Source organism: Pelmatolapia mariae, linkage group LG23 (assembly GCF_036321145.2).
Source record: "Pelmatolapia mariae isolate MD_Pm_ZW linkage group LG23, Pm_UMD_F_2, whole genome shotgun sequence".
NCBI classification, from domain to species: Eukaryota; Metazoa; Chordata; class Actinopteri; order Cichliformes; family Cichlidae; genus Pelmatolapia; species Pelmatolapia mariae.
In genome coordinates this window covers 31447904-31467423 of record NC_086246.1, presented here as the reverse complement: position 1 = coordinate 31467423, position 19520 = coordinate 31447904, and the positions used below count along the sequence as shown (strand labels likewise).

Below are 19520 nucleotides of genomic sequence, written 5' to 3'. Positions count from 1 at the left end.
TCAGAAAGAGTGTGTGGGACCAGGCGGCCATCCAGCCCCGCCCATCCGAGTGTGACTAGGAGGCTGCATGAGTCCCTCGCTGCTGATTGGTCCATGGTGGAGCCCAGCGCAGGGTGAGTGGGAGGGGCTGAGCTCGCTGCATCCAACTGTCCACAGACAAGGGTACTGACTGAAAACACACACAGACAGCTCATTTAATCTGAAAAACCAGTACATTTACCATTTAAAGCTGTGAGATGGGTTTCACCTGGAGCTGTGAGGAGGAGGAGGCTGTGATGAAGGGGCGCTGCTACTCAAGGGAATGGAGGCAGAGGAGGGTGAGGAGGAAGATGAGGTGGGACGAGGGGAGGTGCTCCATCCATCAGATATCACCTGAACACCTTCAGAGAGACACACTGAGAGCACACAAAGAATCCAGAATTTAGAAACTGCTGTTCATTCAATATTGAGTAAAATATTGAATAAAAAACAAAAGACTTAAACAAAAGATAGCATTTTGAACACAAAACAAAAATCTGTAAAATGTACTTTTTTGCTAAATAAGAGTAAATATATACATATATATATATATATACATATATCTATATATATATATATATATATATATATATATATATGTATATAGATATATATATGTATATATATATATCTATATACATATATATATGTATATATATATATCTATATACATATATATATATATATATGTATATATATATATATATATATATATATACGTATATATATATATATATATATATACATATATATATATATATATATATATACATATATATATATATATATATATATGTATATATATATATATATACATATATATATATATATATATATATGTATATATATATATATATACACACACACACACACACACACATACATATATATATATATATATATATATATATATATGTGTGTGTGTGTGTGTGTGTGTGTGTGTGTGTGTGTGTGTGTGTGCATATTTCTATATTCATGTAGATGTCTGCAGGCAAAAGTTTGTATATAAATATTTAAAATTAGCATATAAGTAAATCAAAATAATTTACATTGTGTACTAGTGTATATAAAGGTATATATGTATATAAGTAGTTATAGAAAGTAAATGTTCACTGAATATTCAGAAAAAAAACCCCATATAAAATATTTACGTAAATGCTTATTTGTTTATCTGTTTAATACAGTTCATTAATCGTTAAGAATTATGTTTTTAAATCATAGTAGACATGAAGCAAATTTGTATATTCATGACAAAAAGAGATGTCTACATGCAAATGTATGTATATAAAAATTGTAAATGCTTTATATTGTAAACATTTAGCAAATAAATAAATCATGATTTTTTTATATAGTTATAAATGAACATGAAACTACATGTTTATACAGCACATGTTTGTACATATAGTATAATGTATAATGTAGTATAATGTCAGTGTAAAATGTCATCATTATTTCAATATAGTGAAAATGTTCTGCTGTACAGTTTTACATTAAAATTGAAAAAAGTAAAAACAAATATCTGTGATAATTGTAGCCAATATGAAATCCCTCTGTAATGTTAAACATGATAAGAATTACAAAACTTTATTTTTGGACTTTCTACAAACATTCACAAAAACTCTGTTACCTGAGGAGTGCGAGCGGTGGGGCAGGTAGGCAGTGGGGTAAGGCGTGTGTCTCCCAGGGTACCCATGGTGTTTATAACCATGGTGATGATGTGATGTCAGCGGGAGGCTGCTGCCATAAGGAAAAGCACCTCCTCCTCCAGCTGAGCACAGCGACCAACCTTACACACCAAAGCACACACGCAAATATCTGTTTACCTAAAATGTATCGATAGTTTGGTTTTTTGTGTCAAGAATAGCAAGAAATATATACGTACACAAAAAATAAAAGCGCAAGAAAAGTAAATGCTCAGAAAAACTGTTTATAAAAAAAGGAATAAAACATGCTGTTAAAATCAAACACATTCATAGATTCATAAATTTCATACCATGGAAATAAGATTTTAAATTTTGAGGCTATATAAAGCTGTGAACTCACAGGACTGAATCCCAACACGGCCCTCTGATGACTCAGGCAAACTCCGCCCACCTGGGATCCTGAGGAGGATAAATCAAACACAGCCATCAAGACAATGTGAGTTTGTGTGTCTGTGTTCAGATGTGTGTGTGGTTTATATTGTATAGAGTCTCTCACTTGACACCCTCTCTCCAAATGAGTGAGACGGTGGAGTTCATAATGACTCTCTAATCGCCTGCTAACGCTAACTTCCTCTGTTATCCTGGTGAGAAATGCTAAGCGTTAAGTGTAAAGTGTCAGCAGTCATTGCAGGCACATGGCTGTGGTGTAAAATATCTCTGGATGGGACAGAAATCTGACTCATCCACAACTACACACTCATTATATATGACATACTAGATCTCACAGCTATTGCATTTAATCACAAGTTGATTTTACAACATCATTTGTTTTTGTGGAGATTTTGCAGTGATGTTTGGGTCCCCTGATCACAGTTTTCTATCTCAGTGAGTAAAATATAAGCTTAAAGTGAAGTATGTCTTTATTTCCACCTTTTACTTATTCAAAATAACAAAAAATGAAAAGAACTGTCTACAGATTTATCACGATGTTTAGTTTGGGAGCTGAGAGCCTGACCTCTTGAGGTCAACCACTTTGGATACTGAGGTGTGTTTATCACCACTCCAAAGTCAGCTGAACCACCCTGAAGCTCTTCGGTAGTCAAATGCCCTTTTACTCTTGCTAACAATCCTTCCAGCAGTTCTCCCGCAACCTTTTCTTGGTACTGAAAACTAAAAGGCACAGAACATTTAAGATGGTGCATTACCTCTCTTGTCATAAATACTACCTACATTTTAATTTCTATGCAGATGATGTCCAACTTTATTTATCTATGGTGCCAAAATTATTAGTTAAACTAGAGCCATGACTTAAGGACATAAAGGCCTGGATAACCTTTGAATGCACCCCAAACTGAGGTTGATGCACCTGGGCCTAAAAACGTTATGTCTAACCAGCAACTTACTCTGAATGACCACATACTTTACATATGTCTCAGAGCTATACTGAAAGGCTAGTCGACTTTGCAGAGGTGAGAGCACATTTTTGTTTTCTTTTAAAGACCACTTTGCACCACCAACCACATGAACAGGTGCCCTGCTGGTCCAATTCAGTTTTAACTCCCTGCTAGTGAAGACAAAACCCAACCATGATGGATAAGCTATAGTTGGATCTATTTTTAATGTTATGTGTAGTGCAGTGAAAGCCTTCTGCCATGTGCTACCAGCATGCAGGAACTTTGATCAAACAACTTGGCCAGCGTGACATTTCAGGAGCTGTTCTACTTCTGTAGAAGTTATCTGGTGCTTTTAACGTGAAGCATCTGAGTTTTGAAAATTGCCGTACAAATAACTCTTGCTTTCTTCATGATAATTACTTGAAATGCTCTGAAAATCTAATATGAGAAACAGGACATTTTTAACCCTTGTGCAACCCAGCTATCTTAGCAACTAAAAAGGAAAATTACAGTGAAGTCATCATAGTCATCCGTTGTTACTTACATGGTCTGTTTCTAACTCAATCTGAAAAAAAAAAAAATATCTGATTGGCAGAAGCGTAATACTTCAAAGATTTTGTGTAGAAATGCACAAAATATTTAGATTACTGAAATATCTAAACACTGTCATAATGAGATACCTAATTATTGAATATATACCAGCAAAAGGGCTAATAAATAAAAGCCTACTGTGTTAAAAATGTTCATATTTCACAGCTTTCCATTCTCCGTGGCACATTAATGTGGAAAATCCTGTAAAAATCTATGAAAAGTTTAGGAGGCTAGATTTATGTTTTTATAATTTAAAATATCACAAAAGAACATAGAAATACACTATATGGCTACTGGGTCTCTTAAAAGATATAACCAGTTTGAAAGTCAGATTAAAATGATCGGATGCTGTTGTTGTGTTGCTGTGCAGTGTTACCTCTCTTTGGCATCCAGAAAGGCTTTAGCGAACGGGTTGTATTTGATCTTTAGGGCTGTGATCTGCACAGAAAACACAGAAACATCCACATCCTGTTACGTTATTTTACACTCGAGAATAAACAGAGCATCTCAGCTGTGAAATGTTAAATGACTTGTATGCATAACAATCCATTTATTGGACAGAGGCTTCATCTTTCATTGATCTGTTCATTTCCAAGTAATTTCTCAATCAGGCTTCTAGATGAATATCCATTTTCATGTCCACTTATTGTATTATTTCACAGTTCTGTTTTCATTTGAATAATTAGTGTGTGTTCCCAATCTGTTTTTATTAACTGTGATCTCAATAAAATGAGAGAATAGATTATTAATAACCTGAACGTGACCAACTAAGTAAGGGTTTGCTGTTGTAACATTAAAAATGGAATATATTATACCCTTAAAAACTGATTCATCTCATTAAATTAAACAGATTCAGCTGGTAAAAGAACTCTGAGCTTTACCTTTTTTTTTTAACTAAATCAGACGTCTGAGTTTTACCTTTATAAAAAATTTCATACATTTGTATTCAAATGTTTTTTCCAATTAAAAGATGTTGTGTTGTGTTTCTAATTCCGAGTCTGCGTCCCACAAATCCATATTTATTAAAAAGGTAATTGAAAAAAGAAACACTGTCCAATATTTCATGACACTTAACCAGCATTAAATCTGGTTAACTGGAATATTTTAGCAATTTTAGCTTGCTGGTGTTAGCTTTAACTTTGATATATCAAAATCACCTCCAATTTTTCAAGAATTAGAACTAGTATAGCTGTGAAACTAGTTCTAGTTCACACCAAAACACAAATGAAACACCAAATGATATTGAAAAAGGAACATGTTTTGTACCTCTTCATTCTGGTAGGCAGTGACGGCGATGAACTGTGTTTCTTTGAAGGAAACGTTAGAAACCAGTCGATGGCGAGAGCCAACACACACGATGTGGAGCTGAGGTTCATACTTATGGAGAGAATTCAACATAATCTGGGAAAATGAAGACAATTATTTCTACATTTTCACATTCATTTATAATTATTTAGACCAAGATTATTGTACATTTTTTCTGCACCTAAATGCTTTTATCTAACGTTCATAAACACTCAAATGATGCACCAGATACAACTCTGACATGGCTGGAATCAGACCCACAGACCTGACTGAAAGTTGACCTGCTCCATCTCCTGGGCCACAGCTTTTCAACCCTCTGTATATGTTTTCATACCCATCTATCAGGGTGGCTCTGGTTCAGGAGGGGTCATCTACTAATTGGAAACTCAGTGATTCAATCCCCTGACTCCTCTAGGTTGCCTGTAAAAGTATACCAGAGTTTCCCTGACCCATCTAGTGGTTTTTCATTCAATATTGAGTAAAATATTGAATAAAAAACAAAAGACTTAAACAAAAGATAGCATTTTGACTTAAGTCAAAATTTCTTTTGACTTTATTCTTTGTATAGAAAAAAAAATATGCTTGTACAGATGCATGGGGGGCTTCTATAGAGAAAGCACTCTGAATGCTCGAATACAGTGGAAAAGCACTATGTAAGTACCAGTCAGTTTATGGACATTTGTACCCAGCCATGTGTTTTTATACACTGCTCAAAAAAAAGGTCTAATGAGATAGGCAGTTGTTCTATGAAAGCTGGACAGGACCATAGAAGATCCTTAACCCATCTGGTATCTACTCCTTTGTGTGAGGAGCAGGGTGAGCACTGCCAGAGCCGCAAAATGAGTTCCAGCGGGTCACTGGTGTGACTGTCTTTGACCAAACAATCAGAAAAAGACTTCAAAAGGCTGAGCTGAGGGCCCAGTGTCATCTAGTGGGCCCTGTGTTCACTGCTTGGCACCTTGGAGCCTGATTGGCACTTGCCATTGAATACCAGAATTCACAGGTCCACCACTGGTGTCCTGTACTTTTCACAGATGAGAGCAGGTTCACCCTGTGTACATGTGACAGAAAGGATCCAGAGAAGCTGCAGAGAACGTCATGGTGTCTGCAACATCATTCAGCACAATCAGTTTGATGGTGGATCAGGGATGGACTGGGAAGACAACACCACCCTGATTGCCATTAGGTATCGGGATGAAATCTTTGGACCCACTGTCAGACCCTGTGCTAGTGCAGTGGGTCCTGGGTTCCTCCTGGCGCATGACAATCCATCCATCATCACATTAAGAACATTTCCCAACATTATCAAGCATACAAGCATGTGGGGGGATACAACACATTCATCATTTATCAGTATAGTGTGTGTACTTTTGAATCAATTATATACAGTAGCTTGCAAAAGTATTCGGCCCCCTTGAACTTTCCCACATTTTGTCACATTACAGCCACAAACATGAATCAATTTTATTGGAATTCCACGTGAAAGACTAATACCAAAGTGGTGTACACGTGAGAAGTGGAACGAAAATCATACATGATTCCAAACATTTTTTACAAATAAATAACTGAAAAGTGGGGTGTGCATAATTATTCAGCCCCCTGAGTCAATACTTTGTAGAACCACCTTTTGCTGCAATTACAGCTGCCAGTCTTTTAGGGTATGTCTCTACCAGCGTTGCACATCTAGAGACTGAAATCCTTGCCCATTCTTCTTTGCAAAACAGCTCCAGCTCAGACAGCGTTTGTGAACAGCAGTTTTCAGATCTTGCCACAGATTCTCGATTGGATTTAGATCTGGACTTTGACTGGGCCATTCTAACACATGGATATGTTTTGTTTTAAACCATTCCACTGTTGCCCTGGCTTTATGTTTAGGGTCGTTGTCCTGCTGGAAGGTGAACCTCCGCCCCAGTCTCAAGTCTTTTGCAGACTCCAAGAGGTTTTCTTCCAAGATTGCCCTGTATTTGGCTCCATCCATCTTCCCATCAACTCTGACCAGCTTCCCTGTCCCTGCTGAAGAGAAACACCCCCAGAGCATGATGCTGCCACCACCATATTTGACAGTGGGGATGGTGTGTTCAGAGTGATGTGCAGTGTTAGTTTTCCGCCACACATAGCGTTTTGCATTTTGGCCAAAGTTCCATTTTGGTCTCATCTGACCAGAGCACCTTCTTCCACATGTTTGCTGTGTCCCCCACATGGCTTGTGGCAAACTGCAAACGGGACTTCTTATGGTTTTCTGTTAACAATGGCTTTCTTCTTGCCACTCTTCCATAAATGCCAACTTTGTGCAGTGCACGACTAATAGTTGTCCTATGGACAGATTCCCCCACCTGAGCTGTAGATCTCTGCAGCTCGTCCAGAGTCACCATGGGCCTCTTGGCTGCATTTCTGATCAGCGCTCTCCTTGTTCGGCCTGTGAGTTTAGGTGGACGGCCTTGTCTTGGTAGGTTTACAGTTGTGCCATACTCCTTCCATTTCTGAATGATCGCTTGAACAGTGCTCCGTGGGATGTTCAAGGCTTGGGAAATCTTTTTGTAGCCTAAGCCTGCTTTAAATTTCTCAATAATTTTATCCCTGACCTGTCTGGTGTCTAAATCCAATCGAGAGTCTGTGGCAAGATCTGAAAACTGCTGTTCACAAACGCTGTCCATCTAATCTGACTGAGCTGGAGCTGTTTTGCAAAGAAGAATGGGCAAGGATTTCAGTCGCTAGATGTGCAAAGCTGGTAGAGACATACCCTAAAAGACTGGCAGCTGTAATTGCAGCAAAAGGTGGTTCTACAAAGTATTGACTCAGGGGGCTGAATAATTACGCACACCCCACTTTTTAGTTATTTGTTTGTAAAAAATGTTTGGAATCGTGTATGATTTTCATTCCACTTCTCACGTGTACACCACTTTGTATTGGTCTTTCACGTGGAATTCCAATAAAATTGATTCATGTTTGTGGCTGTAATGTGACAAAATGTGGAAAAGTTCAAGGAGGCCGAATACTTTTGCAAGCCACTGTATATACATACTGGTACGGGAATTTCAAGTGTCCCTTTAATTCTTTTAAGCTGTATATTCATTTTTCCATCTTTACCCATTTACACATATCTAAACATTTTTATATGTCTTTCTCAATTTGTACCTGTTCGTATCTCGTATCTCTCTATATCCAGTTGTAATTGTCTGAAGCTACCTCTATCTGCTACTATCTATCCACCTTTTTAGAGGTTTTCAGTCATCTATAATATTTTTATATGCTTTCGCCCAACTATCTATATTCATTAACACCAGTTTGTACTCATCTATAATGTTTCCATTTCAATTCAATTCAATTCAATTCAATTCAATTCAATTCTATTTATATAGCACCAAATCACAACAGCAGTTGCCTCAAGGCGCTTTATATTGTACAGTAGATCGTACAATAATAGATGATCGTACAATAATAGATCCCCCGTCATCTATAATGTTTCCATTTCCCCCATACCTGCTTGTGTCCATGTATATTATTGCCCATTCATAAATATAACCATCTATATCTGGTTGTAACTGCCTACCTCATTCTATCCATACTTCAACATTTCCTATCTGACCTGCTTCTATACAAAGATACCAGCCTGTTTAGTTAATATCAGTACTTTTTTACTGAAGTCCATTCTCTCTGAAGAGATCACATGCCTCACGGTAAAAACTCGGCTCTAAAAGTTTGAAAAAGTCCAAACAGCTCTGTACTTTTGAATCAATTAACAGAAAACAAAGGTAAGTGTAGTTTTGTCAGTCAGTCAGTTTGTCAGTTTGTCTGACTGCAGGAGAGTTTATGGAGTGGAGCCATCTTTGTCTTTTGGCCAAAACACTCTTTTATCCATCTGTCTTTTCTATCTCGTCCATCTCCCCATCAACCCCCCCCAAACCCCCCTTCCCTCGCTAACGAGGCCCAATTAACCAATCCGAGTTCTCCGGGCGGACACACAAAAACAAACTGTTTTCTATTCAGATTGAGAGGCTGGCTTCAGATCTGACCCCGGCGCTGTGCGTGTGCTGGCAGTGCCCACATTAGCTGGAGTGTGTGTGGGCTCTTTTTGAATATAGTTTACCTCTCTCTCCCTCGTCCATCTGAAGCATGATGGGTAAATTAATTTCCCAGTAAAAAACATAATTACCATAATGTACAAATAAGCTGAGCAATTATTTCATTATGGCCGAGCTCTCTGTTCCAACTCTGCATTACTGCCCGGTGTGTGCGTGTCATGTTTGGACAGGGATAATGGGGTAAATATAAACAACATTATTGCCAATTTTGTAGTGCTGTGCACGTGTGTTTGTGTTTGTGTGTGCGTGTGTGCGCATGGAGGCCTCTAAGAGTGCTGAACAGCTCTCGACAGGAAGTGCATTAAACTGCTGCTGGCCAATTAAGAGCTGTTTATCCTGTTCCCGTGGTTACGAGGGGGCGAGCAGGTGAAGTGAGCGGAGAGAGGGACTGAAGTGGCTAATTAGAGGCGGTAGTCTCTCGCCCACTTCAATACAATACAGAGGGAGGGAGAGAGAGAGGGAAAGAGACGGAGACTCTTGACATGAAGAGCAGGATAATGGACTCAAGAAGAAGAAGAAGACGGAGATGCAGAAGAAATATAGGAAAAAGTGTGGTAAAAGTGAAAGAGAGGGAAAGAAAGAAAGAAAGAAAGAAAGAAAGAAAGAAAGAAAGAAAGAAAGAAAGAAAGAAAGAAAGAGAAGAATGAATAGTGGAAAATTAAGAGAACAAAAAAGAAAGATTGAAAAAAGAAAACACTAGATTAAAGAGAGGAATAAAGTACTGAAGAAAAAAGGAACTACAAACAAAACAAAGAAAGCAAAAATCAGCAGAACAGAAACAAAAAAGAGAACGAAAGAAAGAAAATGAATAAGAAATCACAGGAAAGAAAAAAACAAACAATTAAATAAAAACTGTGAAAATCTGAAAATATATGAACAGACTGGATAAAAATCAAAGTATGAATGACTGCAGAAAGAACAAGTAAACACACAAAGAAAAATCAATGAATGAAGACATGCAGATTTTCAGGCTCTGTTCCACCCACCTGTCCTCCTCCGTTCACCTTGTTGGTGAGTTTGACCTTGTTGAAGGACACGGCCGCTTTCATCCAGTGAGCGCCGAAGTTTGGAGAGTCAGGGTGGATGTAGATGCCACCGTGGCCCCGGCCTTCGCTGCGGCTTTCCGCCCGGCCGGCCGCCACCCACTCCCCATTTACAAACTTCCAGCGGCAGCTGTCAGCTGGGACGAAGTCCAGCAGGAAGGAGTACATGGAGCTGGGGTCCAGGCCAGAGACGCTCACCTTCAGGACTGGGAACATGCGACTGAAGAGAGACACACAGTTTGATTAAAGGGGAAATTTTATGTTCACTCACAGAACCCAAAATAATAACAGAATTATGGGGCCGATACCAATTTTAATGAATCTTTTCTTACATTATATTATAAGTTTATACATAGATTACACACATTACCTGTACATGTGAATGTATCTCTATGAAAGTTTTATTGAAGCTGGAAGATGATAAAGTTATTGTAACATACATTGCTGAACATTTAATCAACAAATTAGTCAGCAACTTATTATAAAGATATGTTTTGACTTTGCTCACCACCTGCTCAGCTGTGGGAGCTGTTCTGCTATTATGTGATTGCAAATCTGAATTTACAGTTTCAGTTTCATTCTTTGGTTCAGTTTTTTTTTAAGTATAACCAACTATAATGATAAAGTTATTTATGTCGACCTGAAGATTGTCTGACATTTTTTCTCTTTTAGCTCCATTTTTGGTCACCACCAGCACCTCAGCTAAATATCCAGGTTTTAAGCTGCCAAATGATCCACAGCATTTTGTTTTGCTTTGTTTTATGTTTTGGACTTTAGATGAAATTAAATATATACACAATATAACGTTTCATATAATGAATACATTTACAAATACAAAATTATTGCAACTATTAAACTACATACAGATCAAACTCAAATATTGGGAATTTGTGGATCTGTTAAAAACATTCCAGAAGCCAACAGTAAATTTGAATAGTTCTATAAAATGTCTGTGATAATTTATCACAGTCCCACATTTAGTTAACAGATTAATTTTTAAACTGACAGAATTTTCAGCTGCACTGATGCACAGATAGTTGTTCCTTGTAGTTTCTCAGGAGTGAGGACTTTCTTGAGCTTTTCTAGGAAAATAGTTCAGCTTTGAGAGTTGGTCAAAGAAAACATGTAAGAGCCAATTTTCAGAAATTTCTGTCAAATTAGAGATAATGATTTATATATAACACATATAATTGTTGGATGGAGTTTTAAAAGTAAACAGAATCCAAAAAAGTCTGGTACTGCAATTTTTTGACAATTGCGCCAAACAGCTGAAGGTTGTATAAAGGCATTTTAACAATACCAGATTTTAAGGGCTTTAGAGAAAATGTCTATAATTTTCAGACTAGTTTTTCTCCAAAGAGCCTCCTGACACTACGATTCCACCCCCATTTTATTCTCTGAATATACCTTATTCTCTATTTTTCATTCTGACTAGTTGACAGCGGTACAGTCAACAAATGCATTTCTTTGATAACCGTCGATAACAACTGATGACTGATTAGAAAAATCCTCTCAGAGCTGAAATTTGTTACAGGCAGCATAAACTATGACAGATTATGATAACCAACCATCTCTGCATGTGAATATAAATTTATCACCGTATGTTAAAAATACCAAAGTTTCCATCCTTCTAAAGCTGCTTTCAGACAAACAGTCGGCTCTCCAGCAGTAACAGCAGTTGAAGTGGCGTCCTGCAGGTGTAAATGGAGTGTTTGCCCACCGCAGGGCGCGACTGGTCAACACGCCTCGGCTTGGCACAAAAAAAACACAAAATGAAACACACAGAGGCGATGATAACAGCTGCTATCGAGACTAATGAATAACCCCGGTTAACAGCAGCACTGATCGGGAGTCAGCTTAAAACAGGGACACTCTGTGTTAATGTTTCTCCATCTCTGTGGTCATTTTTGCGAAAATATTCAGAAATCAAGTATCTTCTAAAACGAGCCATTATTTGTAGAAAAATGGGTAAGATTATGTTTTTAGCATCACAACAAAATAACAAATCTCTGCCAAACAAAGTACAAGTTGCCACATCTGCTCAGAAGAACCACCAACAAAACTCAATTTAGAAAAAAAAACATAATTTTTCAAATATTTTCTTCTTCAAGCTTGTTTCTCTCATAAAGCCTGAATTGTATATTCATGCTCAGAAAGAATATGGTGTATCTTAATGCCACTGAATTGAACATAATGATCTTTTAATGTCTGATTTTTCTGTTTCTAAACTGGCTGACTAGGAACAAAAGTTGATTAACTCTCATAAAAAATGTTAGCATGCTACTGTATCATTCATTGACTGCTGATGCCAATGAAGTCATTAACTTATTATCGCAAAGTCACAAGTTGAAGCACTAGAAAGTCCTCCTATGTTACCTTCACAGGGTGTAACAGAAATGCCAAGCTAAAACTGTCAGAGTAAACTTAGCAGCATTATATGGATCATAGCTATTTATAGGGCCGGTTGTACCTGAAAGGCTCAGTTTTTTTTTCGCACTGACTAGTTGAAAGTTGCAAAGAACTGTATCTGTGTTTGCTAAATTACATTTTTCATTTGCAGACTTTCCTGACAAGAAAAAGCAATTCTGTCAGTTTAGCAAAAGACTGAAAATTGCCTTTTCATGATTTTCTAACATGTTCGTTACTGAATACTGACTATGAAGACAAAAGTTACCAGATATATAATGATCGGTTTCCTGTTGGCTATCAACCTGATGTCTGTTGACAATATACTTTCAGAAACGTACTTTATTGATATTACATTTAATACATTCTATATCTAGAATGTATTAAAGACCATAAGTACTGTACTTATTACCTCTATAACTTCAGAAAAAACTTCTCACAACTCCTAAATTATATCTGGACACTCTCAAAGCTATTTATCACTTCTAAAAGGGCAAACTCTTCTGATTTTCTTCTGAAAAGTCTTACAACACAATTAGAAAACATTACTAATTGCATCCATAACTTCTCCAGGACATCCACAGAATCAACAAGGACTACAAATATCAAATGTCAGTCTCCCTAATTGCCTCCAGAGCTTCTTGTGGACTTCTGAAACATCCAAAAGTATTTGTGGAATACTTTTTGGAGTAACTTGTTGATTTTTTAAATTTGTGGAAATCTCTTCAAGACCTTCAAAATCTAAAGAATCTCCCCCAAAGACCTAAAAAAATCTCCTTAATTAACTCAAAAACTTCTATGAGACCTCTACAATCTCAACAATGGCTATCAAAACCTCCTCTTGTGAACACCTCTAACCCAAAACAAAGAGACACCCGGTATCTCAGCTGGCTAATTATGAAGGCTTTGTTTATGAGAAAACATGTTAATGTGTTTTTTCTATCAATACAGAAAAGTGGGTGAGGTGGCTGCAGCTCAGGAGGAAATGTAGGTCATCTACTAATTGGAAGATTGGTGGTTTGATCCCTGCCTGCTCCAGTCTACATGCCAAAGTATCCTTGGAGGAGATACTGAAGCCCAAGTTGCTTTTTGATGCAACTACCAGTGTGTGAATGTTAAAGAGAAAACGCTTAATCTTAGAAAATGTGCTTTCATGAATTAGTCAGTATAAATGAGATATGTTCTATAAAGCACTTTATAGAGTTCTCCAGTAGAGTTGGAAGGTGCTGCAGAAGAATCAGTTTATTTACCATTTACCCAAACGCCCTTGAGCTTCACATGTTAATCAGCAGTAAGACTCAAAAAAGTAAAAATTACTTAACGCAAAGTTCTGATTTGATGTCTCTAATTGAAATGCATTCTGAGAATCTTTAATTCAGGTGTTTATATCCAGCTATTTTTGTTTATTTAAGAAACTTCATTTATATTGTAATTTGTTCACCTTTATATTCTGAAGCTGTAAATAAACTTTTGTTTCCACTACCAGGTGCTTCCTGAAAAACTAACAGTTGCATTGAAGGAGTGAAGTTTGTTCATGTAAGTTTGTTAATTTATAGCAAAAATCTGAGAGCAGTTACCGTCCATTCTTGGTGACGATCATCTCGTTAGTGATGTGCTGAAATTTCCTCCACAGCTCGGCGTCCTCTAACGTCACCCTCAGTTCCCTCTCTGTTGGATCGCCCTTCTCCCGGCCGGCCTGCAGCTCGCTCTCCACAGCGCTCAGCAGCCGCGACATGCAGCGTTCAGCCGAACCGGGACTGCACATCGACCCACCGGCACCAGTGGCACTCTGATCTACAGATGACACTGAACCAGAACCTCCATCTTCCTGTAACCCCTCCACCTTCATCTGCAAACCCGAACAAAGACAGATTCCATCGTGATGAGTTTTACACTTTTTATAACATTAATTTCACTTAAGTAAAGATGTTTTGATTATTTTTTAGTCTTTAGAAACTTGACAATGCAATCTGATCCACCTAAATATTTTTATTTTACTAATTTAGTCCACTAAGCGTGAATTTTACCACAAAGTATGATTCCTGTCACAATAGACTGAAGAACACAGCAGTACTTCAAATAATGGGTAAAAAACACACAGGTTGTATTTCTTCATATCATCTCTTAGAGTCTATTTTGTTGACCGCACTGAATCTCAAACATGGTATACATTATGTTTTATTTGATATAATCATAGGTCTGATTTCACTGAATGTTGAAGACCTCACAAATTCTTGATGAGTTTCTCAATTTTTAAAACACCTTTTGACATTTCAAACTACATCCTAAATACAACTGATGACTGAAAATGATCAGGACCAAATCATATAACCATGATTTTATATAATTTCTTAATAACACCACTTTAAATTACACCAACCCTCAAACGATCAGATTATGCTTCACTGCTGCATTTAACAGGTGATTAGTAAATCCCACTGAAAACAAAATTTTCAGTCCAGTCCACTTTGAATTCATGCTACAGGTTTCCATTTTTTTTCTAAGCCACATAATCAGTTTAACTGAATGAAAATAAAAATAAAAAAATGAGCTGACGTTATTGTCATTGTTGTAGTTAACTGGAGGATGGTGTCAGCTACCCGATAAACCCATATTGTTCCTGAAAATTTCTGCATTTGAAAATAATAGGCTGAATGCAGGTGGGGAATTTCTGGACCAAAGAAACGCAAAAAATAAGCTCATTTTAGGAAGCAGTTTATCTGTTGTTTATTTTTGAGGCTTTTAAACAAGCAACATTGTTTGATATGAAAGGAGCAAATGAAATGTGCTATAATCTGATGTTTGATTGTTCAGTTTAAATGAATCTGAATTAAATAAAAGGTTTATTTATTTTTCCAAGTTGTTCTTGAATAGAAACCTTCTTTAACTGCATCATTTAATTTACAGTGGGTTCACAGACTGAAAGTGACACAAAGGGGTCAACAAAATTGTAAAGTCTTTTACTTTGTCAGTCAGAAGCATCTGCACACCATTTGTCTTTCAATGAGACTCTTACTTGGCTTTTAGTATGGACCTGGAAGGAAACGATGCCTGAAATAAGAATGAAAATGACTGATTATAAACTGAAGGATAAAAACTTAAAACACATACCTTTAAACACCATCAGTAGATCGATTTATTGTATTGTCATGTCCATTTATGCACAGTTATCACATGCAAATTGGGCAAACAGAACTACTGATTTCTTTTTTAGGGTTATGGATTTTTTTTTGCCTCAAATTGCTACATAGTTCACAGCATAGCAGTATATTTTGTGCATAGCTAAATCTAACATGCCATCTGTACACTTTTGGCTGATGGCTTGAATGAACACTCTGTTTCAAAAACAGGACGTTTGATCAAAATTTTACCAACAACAAAACCCAAGATTGTGAATAAGAAGGTAAAATTGGCTTTAAGAAAATGTCAGATATTTGGATACGAAACTTTGAAAACCTACCAGAAAGAATTTACTCTGCAAACAATTAAAATATAGATTATTAGAGTGCAGAGTCTACCAAAAATCACCTCTGAGATCTGTGGATTTCAGCTGGTTTGTTTTCTTTTTTATTCAAAAGCTTCCTTTTCTAGCTTTTCTTTGTCCGCTCAGACAGCAGACGCTCCAGCAGAGAAAACACACACAGGATAAAAGTGGGGATAATAAGCAGAAGTTAACAGACATTTAATGGAGTATAATTTTTCTGTTAGTTTATTTTCTGTCTGTTAACACTGCTGCTGTTGTTAGTAACCACTTTAACCACAGGACCTTTTAAACCCCACTGAGGGTGATTTAATACCTGCCTCATGATCAGAAATAGGAAAAAAAAATCAATATTGTCATAATTTCCCAGTTCTAGTTAATAATAATAATTAGAAAATTGACCAAATTAACCTAAGATTTGTTTGAAAATGTTTTGGGGAAAGAAAGACTTTCCTATTTGTGTCAGTTTACACCAGGACAAAGAAACATCCAGGACCTTTTCAAACACTCTGAGGTCTGATTTCAGGTTTTTAAGACATGAAATCCCCTGTTTATTCTTTAGCTCTCTTTTTAAAAAAAATGCATTATTGCTATTAGATTAGGACCTTCAATAGTTAGTAAATATATAAAAAAAATATATATATAATATTTATATTTTGGCTCATTTAAATGCAGGTTTAATAGAAATTACAACCCAAACATGTTAAGAAAATTATTTTACATAGGTGCAATTACTGAATTTGACAGAAAGCATATATACATCTCTTCGCATTCACATTTTCACTTATGGTAAAAATTTCTATGTGATACACAATCACGTCAAAGAATTTGTATGATTTATTTAAAGATTTGAATGTTTTAATATTAAAAATAATTTCAAGAAACAATATTCAAACAGCTTCAGACTATTTATCTCCAGTGAGTAAAAAATATAATCCAGTGTAAAGCGGACTTTTTTAATGATACACACATCCCTGTATTTAAATCTGTATTTAACTTTGATGTAAAAACTCCTAAAAATATTTTTTTATTTCTGAAAGGAAGTATTCAGTCTACTTCATATATTAAATGTATATGTAAATCATTATGTAATATTCAGATAATGAATTGTTAATTCTTGGTGATTTCAAAGTAAACACTGTTAACAAAAAAGGGGAAAAAACAAGCAAAAAAAAGGATAAAAACAGATGACAAATACATTTAAAATCCTAAAATAAAAAGCACATGAATGATAGCTGACACAGTTTACTGCCCACATCTGCAAAAACACACAAAAAAGCAAAAACTTACTTTTTGTTTAATACATTTTAATTCCATCAGTTGCAAATTTACCCAGAAATTCCTTGAAATTCCTGGAACAAAAATCTTGGAATTGTCTAACAACATTTCTACTTGAGCTTAGTTATAATGGACATCTCTGTAGGTCAATAATAGGTGAAACTACAGGTGTATAAAAAGCTGATGAATATAAACTTACCTGTGGCACCGGGCACCGAGCCGAACAGTTGAATTTATCCTAACGAGGTGTTTCTGATGAACAGGGAGACGAAAGGATGGAGGTTTGACTGTGATGTGAAGCCGCTCAGCATCTGACTGAACACATCACAGTCAGTCAGAGGGCTTCAGTCTGACTACACCTCGCTCTGCATCTCTCTCTCTCTCCCTGTTACACACTCACACACGCTCTCCGTCTCTTTTCCTTTCAAACACACAGACGATTTACCTCACTCGGCCACTCACACTTAATCCACAGAGTGTTTAACTGTCCTTTGAATTATAAAAACTGCTTTCAGTAAAGGTGAGGAAGAGGGAGTGTTAAAAAATAGCAAACATAAAAGGGACGAGCACAATGATGAATCTAAAAACGAGCACAAATCTTTAATCTAACCTGCAAACTAATGCAGGAACAGGTGGATGTAAAATGGCAACCAACCTCCATGTTAAGATTTTTATAAATGCCTAGAAGTGGATGAGAAAGAGTAGAAAACAACAGCAAAGCAGGAGAAAGTGAATAAAGTTGAAACACTGGCCTTGTAGTTTGTTGAAGCTGTGAGAGCAGCACCTTTATTTAGAGCAACTTTGGAGCAGATTTGAAGTTTGAGGAGAACAAATCAAGCGTGAATAAATTATATGGTTGCCCCTCTCTAAGCCTGGTTCCCTTGGAAGTCTCTTCCTTTTATAAGGGAGTTCTGCCTTCCCACCATCACCAAGTACTGACCATATAGGAATGTTTGAATGTTTGGGTTTTCAAGGGTCTAAAGTTCAGCCTTGTCTTATTTACAGTGTTAACAAAAGTTACTGTTGGCTGGTCCATTGCCCCAAGGGCTCACCACAGCAGGCATATGCATGTTTTTTTCACACATCTCCATTTAAGGCCTCAGTCAGAGACCAGTGGCTGACCCCCTTGCAACCACCATTCTCCAGTTAAACATGCATATTCCCAGAATGGTTAGTGAGTGGTTGCTGGAGGTTGAAACAGTTTGCATGGATGATGTCGATTTATCTGCAAACACCAGCCGACTACTAGCCGCCCGGTAGGAAAACAGAAAAAAAAAAAAGTGTGACAAACTGAAAATGGAGACTGTTTATCTTCAAAGCTGTGTCTTACTGCTGACAAGCAACACAATTCAAAACAGGCAACTTTTATTTTGACAAGCAAACTTTCTCTGTTTTTGATCTATGGCTCTGTGGTTTGTTAGTGTTTGCAGACAAATTGGCATCTTCCATGGGGAACTGTGGCAAACTGTGACCAAAGCAATCACAAGGTCTGTGCTGCAACACCATACACGTTTTCTGCAACCATTTTCACTTAACAGCCAAAAACCACTTTCTCATCGATCAGGGTATACACAGTACATGATGGTAGTTACCAGGCAGTCACCTTCCAACCTATAGGCCTTTGTGTCTGATTTCTTTGCACATTTACGGAAAACAGAAATCTCTCACTCACAAAAATATTCAGACTAAAAAATGTAGCTACTTACTTATCTAGAAGCTGTCTGAAGTCCATCCATGAACCTTGCAAACAGATCGCTCTTTATGAAAATGATGTCTCTGCATGTCCAGAACGTGAGCTCTGATACTGGAAGCTCTGGTTTCTGTTTGGAGTTGGAGTTCTATTAACAAGTCACATTGTACTCTGCTTATGTAGAAAGCAAAAGTTTCTACTGGCTTGATTTCATTTACATTTATCACATTTACATACATTCATTAACAATGGATATTGAATAGAAAGCAAGGACTCAGATAGCTGCTAGCTAAACCACCTGTGGTTTGTATTCACCTGTGGCTTCTACAGGTGAATACAGCTGATGGGCTCCTAGATTGGTGAAACTTTGGTTTGATACTTGGTTAGTTGATGATCTTGATAATCTAGTATTAGCAGATGAATGATTTGTGTCATGGCTGCTCCAGTCTAGTAGCCAAAGTATCCTGTGGCATGAATGCTCCTGATGTGTTCATTGGACTTTTATTGTTAGATAGAACATAGTTGAGACATATGGAAAAGTGCTTGCGTTAATTAGACAATGTGAGGTTGTTAAAGGCACTTTTTGCTC

General features: G+C 36.9%; 1 protein-coding gene across 1 annotated transcript; it reads right to left on the bottom strand.

The window, feature by feature from the left end:
* LOC134620390 (T-box transcription factor TBX19-like) lies at window positions 1-14331 on the bottom strand. Its single transcript, XM_063466552.1, has 8 exons — window positions 14060-14331; window positions 10020-10296; window positions 4913-5047; window positions 4023-4084; window positions 2062-2120; window positions 1646-1804; window positions 248-395; window positions 1-169 (listed from the first exon to the last, which is right to left on the bottom strand). Exons 1-8 carry the CDS (start codon window positions 14329-14331, stop codon window positions 1-3), a joined length of 1281 nt encoding a protein of 426 aa, XP_063322622.1.
* Between the last annotated feature and the right edge of the window lie 5189 nt (window positions 14332-19520).